Source organism: Pyxicephalus adspersus, chromosome 3 (assembly GCF_032062135.1).
Source record: "Pyxicephalus adspersus chromosome 3, UCB_Pads_2.0, whole genome shotgun sequence".
Taxonomy (NCBI): domain Eukaryota; kingdom Metazoa; phylum Chordata; class Amphibia; order Anura; family Pyxicephalidae; genus Pyxicephalus; species Pyxicephalus adspersus.
Genome location: NC_092860.1, coordinates 135,645,443 through 135,651,356, shown reverse-complemented (window position 1 = coordinate 135,651,356; position 5,914 = coordinate 135,645,443). Strand labels below are relative to the sequence as shown.

General features: G+C 36.6%; 1 protein-coding gene across 1 annotated transcript in view; it reads left to right on the top strand.

Moving 5' to 3' along the window:
* Positions 1–2,471, top strand: part of TMEM128 (transmembrane protein 128) — an 8,764-nt gene extending 6,293 nt beyond the window's left edge. Inside the window, exons 5-6 of the mRNA XM_072406446.1 lie at positions 264–374; positions 1,605–2,471. Of these exons, the coding sequence (XP_072262547.1) occupies positions 264–363 (100 nt within the window). The 3' untranslated portion in view covers positions 364–374; positions 1,605–2,471. The remainder of the gene's footprint in view (positions 1–263; positions 375–1,604) is intronic.
* Positions 2,472–5,914: the final 3,443 nt, after the last annotated feature.

Below are 5,914 nucleotides of genomic sequence, written 5' to 3'. Positions count from 1 at the left end.
CTCCTAGATTGTAAGCTCTTTGGGGCAGGGTCCTCTCCTCCCCCTGTGTCACTGTGTGTATCTGTCTGTCATTTGCATCCCCTGTTTGTATTATGTAATGTAATATGTAATATGTTGGCGCTATATAAATCCTGTTTAATAATAATAATAATAATAATACAGATAGTACATGGTCACTGATTAGTGCCCAAATGGTTTATAAGCATAGCTGCATTTTTTTGTAGCCATAGCCACTAATATTTCTTTCTTTTCTCTCCTATCAGCTTTAATGTGTCCTTATGGCCAGTGTGGTCTTTTTTTACCCCACTGATACTTTTTACACAGTTTATGGGTTTCGTAATGCTGGTCTCATTACTTGGATGAGCATGGAGAAGGTAAGGATCTGTTACATATTTATTTTTAAACAGAACTTCCGCCTGTATTTTAATACAACACCCAACTTGCTGTGACCATATTTTACTATTTACCATATATTAGGTTTCTACCTGAAAGATAAGAGAACTTAAAAAAAGAAAAAAAAAAAAGCACATTTCTGTTTGTGCCTCCTTCCCCTAACCTAACACACCCACTCTCTCAGATGGCTGCTGTGCTGCATTTGTGCAGGTCTTTACTGTCCTCACTACATATATGCATTAGAGGTACCCAGACTTCTGAGAGGGCCATTTCTAAATGCCTCTGTCCTTGTGCTGCAGCCCCATAGACATGACATAGGGCTGTAATGCACAGCTATGATCAGGACAGTCAAAACATGCACTTCTGAATTTAAACAAGCAGCACACCAGTGGCTATTAGATTCCTCTAGGTACAATTCTTAGTTATAGATTTTTGCATTACTTACAACGGTCACTGGGGATGCTACCATTTCTTCCAAAACCAGTGTACGGGTGAAGCAACAGTTCAGTTAATGAGCTTACTTGGCAAAAGGTAGCAAAGTTTAGCAAAAGGGAAGTTTGGTAGGGAGAAGAGGAAGAGTTCCTGTGAAACGCATGCTCACACAGACATTTCAGAGCCATACCTCAACATATGATTTTTTTAATCTTTCAGTCATTCAATAAAATAATGAACTTTTGAAGGATTTTTGTGAAAATATACCAGAAGCCATTAAAGTTATTAAAGAACACTATAATTAATAATATAATACTATTTACTGTACACAGCACTGTACACTGAAAAGGAGTTGCAAATGAAAAACCTGTATAATAGTGCAAATAGAGATGAGAAAGAGAGGACCCTTTCTTAGAGTTTACAATTGGAGTGGCCAAAATGTTTAGCAGCAGAGCTATTTAAAAAAATCACAATTATTAATATATATATATATATATATATATATATATATATATAAAAATTGTTTTTACCATATTAAAGTAATATATTTTTTTAACTGTTTTAGTTGTAAAAGTGAAAGAATACATGTTGATATTGTATAAAATAAATATGGAGGTAAAATGCACAGCAGAAATCTGGAAACCCTACAGTTGTCTATGAACACAAATAACTCAGAAACTGAGCAAAACTTTTCCTTGGTATCGTCATTCAATTATAACTTGGCACCTACATTGTCTACAGTTTGAAACAGTGTCTTTCTTTTCTTTTTTAAATTGTAGGTGTTGCTTGGAGGTAAGATGGACTTGGAAAGATGATCTATCCTCTCACTTGCAGTTTTTTTTTCTGATGATATATTCACTACTGGAATCTGATATGTGAAGAATATGATTCAGAAACATGGCAGCCTCATCAATGAGAAAACTATTTACCAAATATTTACCAATTGCGATTTTGAAAAAACTTATTAACAGGCCAATCTAAGACTTATGTGTGTGTGTGTGTATATATATATATATATATATATATATATATGTATAGAATAAAAGTTATGAAAATGATTGTTCACCCAAAAGCAATGTTACAACAGTTTTTCAACTTTCAGAAGCTTACTTACCAAATATTGCCAATAATTCCAAACTATACTTGTGAAATATATATGAACTTGACAGTACATTTCCAAGTTTGTACATGGAATCTTGTAATCCAGAGAACCCTGCTGAATATAGTTAGGCCCTGTATTCTGACATCTCTCTGTAGTTTTTAGATGTTTTTTTAGATTTTGGTCAAAATACAATTTTGCTTACTGATGTACCACTGAAATACCTGCAACTGAACTACATGAGTGAGTTAAACTGCCCAGCCTAAGGGTTAGTTCATTCTAAAGCAAGAATCTGGCATTATAAGCAGTGCAATATTTAAATAGAAATTTCAGCATCTGATATTGACCTAAACCTACAAATATGAATCTTCCTGATTAATCTGTTTACAATTTTTTTTTACAATACAAATTGTGAGGGAATTTTGATTTTGTCAAATTTTTTGAACAAATTCCAGTAACATTTCGCTGCTGATTGCCTTTAATATATAATGTTATTTCTGTCAAAATATTTTTATTTAGTTAATAAAATTTACCATACATATCTTCACTGCCAATTATTTTTTTCATTCTTGTGTATAATGTGTATAATGTTGACAGAGATCACCTCAAGAATTGATGTGTATGACCTGTGGTTTACCACTTGTTCACAGCAATGAATTATGCAATGTGCGCCAAAGCAGTGCAACATGCAATACTTTTTCCACATATTTGGGATGCAGGCACAGGTTGCATTGACCATGTGGATTACTAATAAATCCACTAACAGGTTTTCTAATAGGTTTACTAATAGGTTTTCAGAGGAAAATCATTGTGAATAAAGAGCATTTATTGGGATATTGTTATTTATTTTTGACGATGGACAATGAACGATCCTAATGAAAAGAAAGGGGGAAAGCGCGCAGCAGGGTGCCGCTCTGTCATTCTCTTCTTCTCCTCTCCATATAGCAGAATGGTGCTGTATGTACAGCACTGGTTCATGCATTGTGCAGTCCTTAATCGTTGGAAAGGATCGTGAAAGATCCTTTCCAATGACAATTATTGCACGTGTGTGTAGCTTTAGAGTTACAGGCCTAGGAAAAGCATGCAGCAAGAGGTGGCCTTTAAATGAACCCTACCTGCTATAAGAGAAATGTGTGGACTGCTTTGCTAAATAGTCCTAAAAATACTAGTCTGCCTGCTATTCTGAACAACTGACCCAGATTAAGTATATAGATCTGTACTAATCTAGTCAGAGTTTTAGGATAGGGTAATTTGGGCATTTTTCCAGGGCCTAACCTTTTTAAGGCTCTTATTGACTGACAATAGCAGGGAGGTGGAATGCTGAGCTTTTGAAGCCCCCCACCTCATATTTTTGCTGGACCCCATTTTGTCTGTAAGCATATCTACTTGCTGCAAGCTTCAAAATGATTTATTTTTCAAAAAGTGTGTAGTGCAAAGGATACCCCATATAATGGCTATCCTAAAGCTGAAGTCTGAGCCAAAAGGAAGGTCCCTTCATCTGGTGGGGTTTCTTTCAGGTGAAACCTTCATCTGTTATGTTCAGAAATAGCGCAATGGTACCTGTACTTCTTTACCACTGTGCAGTAAAACTCCAGAATTCTATTATCAATGACCAGGAGGAGAGGAAGGCATGGAGTAACCACAAACATTGGGTATTTGAATTTTAATATGCATTGGCCCGGAAGTAAAACACTGCTGTCCTATTTTTAGCTGTTGCAGATGAACGTTCCACCCAAAAAAAAGGCCCAGTAGAGAAGAGGGAAGTTGGACAGAATGAATTAGGATAAGTAAGTTTCTCCTAGATTTCAGCTATAGATTATTAAAAATGAAACTTTCTGGATGTCTTAGATCTTTTCTTCATGATTTATATAATTCCTGAAAAGCTACATTTGAAAACCTGCATTTATAACACTAAGAGGAAATCAATATATTTTTGTATATTGACCTACAAACATTTTGCATTAACCCATGGCTGATACAGTACAATACTCTACTACCTGTTGATTCTGAGTTATATGACAATGAGGGGATTCTGTGGAGGATTTTCTCATCAATGGAGTCTCTTATAGTAGATAGCAGTGCAGCTCAAGTTAGCAGCAATAACACTTAATCTAAATATCACATTTGGGAGGAGCTGACCTTTAGAATACTATAGTATTAAAATACAATGCTAGGTTGTTTTAGGCTCATGAAAAGTAGTTGTTTTTGAAACTGGAGTATATGTACTTTACATGAAAAACTGTTTTTTTACCACTGTGTCTGGCATTGACAATCCTCATCCAATGCTGGCAGGAGTTTATCATTAAAAAAACTAATTTATCATCTGATAAGTTCATTTAGTCTGAACTCCAGCCAAAAATAACTAGAATAAAAATAAATAACCCTTGAAAAGATAAAATAACAAAAACACCTTTTGCTGCAATGTTTAGGTTTTATTAGAAATTTTATGAAGAACAATTATCTGCTACTATGTCCTTGTCCAATGGTCTGCATCATATAGCTCACTTGCTATGAGTCCAGGTAGTCCTGGACCTGCTTCAGCAGGACAGAAGAGCTTACATACACAGGTGCAATAATTGTCGTTGGAAAGAGTCTTTCACAGTCCTTTCCAGTGACAAACTACTGCACGATGCATGAACGAGTCCTGTACATACAACACCGATCTGCTCTATGGAGAGGGAGGGGGAGAACGATGGAGCGGCACCCCGTTGCCCCCACTTCCCCATCACTTTCCTTACGACTGTCCCCTATTTGTAGATCTGCCAGGACAGTCGCTCGGAAGACGGACGACAAGCATTGAACATGCGTCAGATTCTCGTCCGATATCAGCCCTGAGCTGATTATTGGACGAGAACCATCTGACTTGTGTACGTGGCCTAAAAGAGAAAGCAGCACAGTGACTCTTCTCATTCCTCTTCTTTCTCTTATCAGCATGCTACTTGACAGCACATACACTCTCTTTGTGCTTATTTTTCTTCCCACACTTCAGCTGCACAGTACAAAAACTGCAAGAGGCTGATTCCAGGTCATAGTCAGGTATTACAGTACTTGTATTTAAAAATACAGCTGCAGCGAGCGAAGATGGCAAAGCAAAAACTGGCAAAGCAAAAACTGAGAAAATGAAAACAAAGATTTTCATTAAAATTAGATTGTAACTAGCCAACATATTTTATCCTAGCCCTGAACTTTAAGATTTTATTGTAGCAATATGCACTCATTGGCTATTTTTTTTTGGTAATGTTGTTCGGCTGCTTGTTGATGCAAATATCCAATCCGCCTGTCACATAGCAGCAGCACATTGTCACAATGACCTGCTGAAGTTGAAACTGAGCATCAGAATGGGGAATGTGGCATGGTTGTTAGTGCCAGGTAGGCTAGGATGGGTATATCTGACACTTCTGATATGCTGGGATTTTGTCTCACAAACACATCTAGAGTTTTCAATGAATGGTCCAAAAAAAGTAACCATCCAGTGAGATGTGGTTCTCTGGGAAAACAATCCTTGTTGATGCCAGAGAAGAATGGCCAGACTGGTTTGACCAAAGGTAACAAGTAATCAATTCACACAGGTACTATCTCGGGCTGGGTGTTGAAAATGTAAAGCTCTGTATTAAAGACAGGAGTGGCTAAACATAAGCACTTTTTAAAGGAGTATTACTGGCAAACTTAATCTTGCAAATTAAACAGATCTAAATTTAAAATTTAAGGGGTACCAAGTATCATTTCCATTGCTGATCAGTCTGCAATCACAGGATGGATTAGAAAAAATGTAAAAGTGAATTCCACCATGTATTCTTTAATTTTGCCTTGCTCTTGTTTAAAGTACTTTTTTATTACCTTTGTGCACCTCCTGCATGACGGTGAGAAACTTTGGACAATGGACCCGATTTATTAGCAAATGTTTTGAATCCTGGACCAGATCCATTCCAAGTTGCTGGATCACGCAGCTTCACTGATAAAAGTTTATCCTCTCTAGCATTGGAAAGCTTT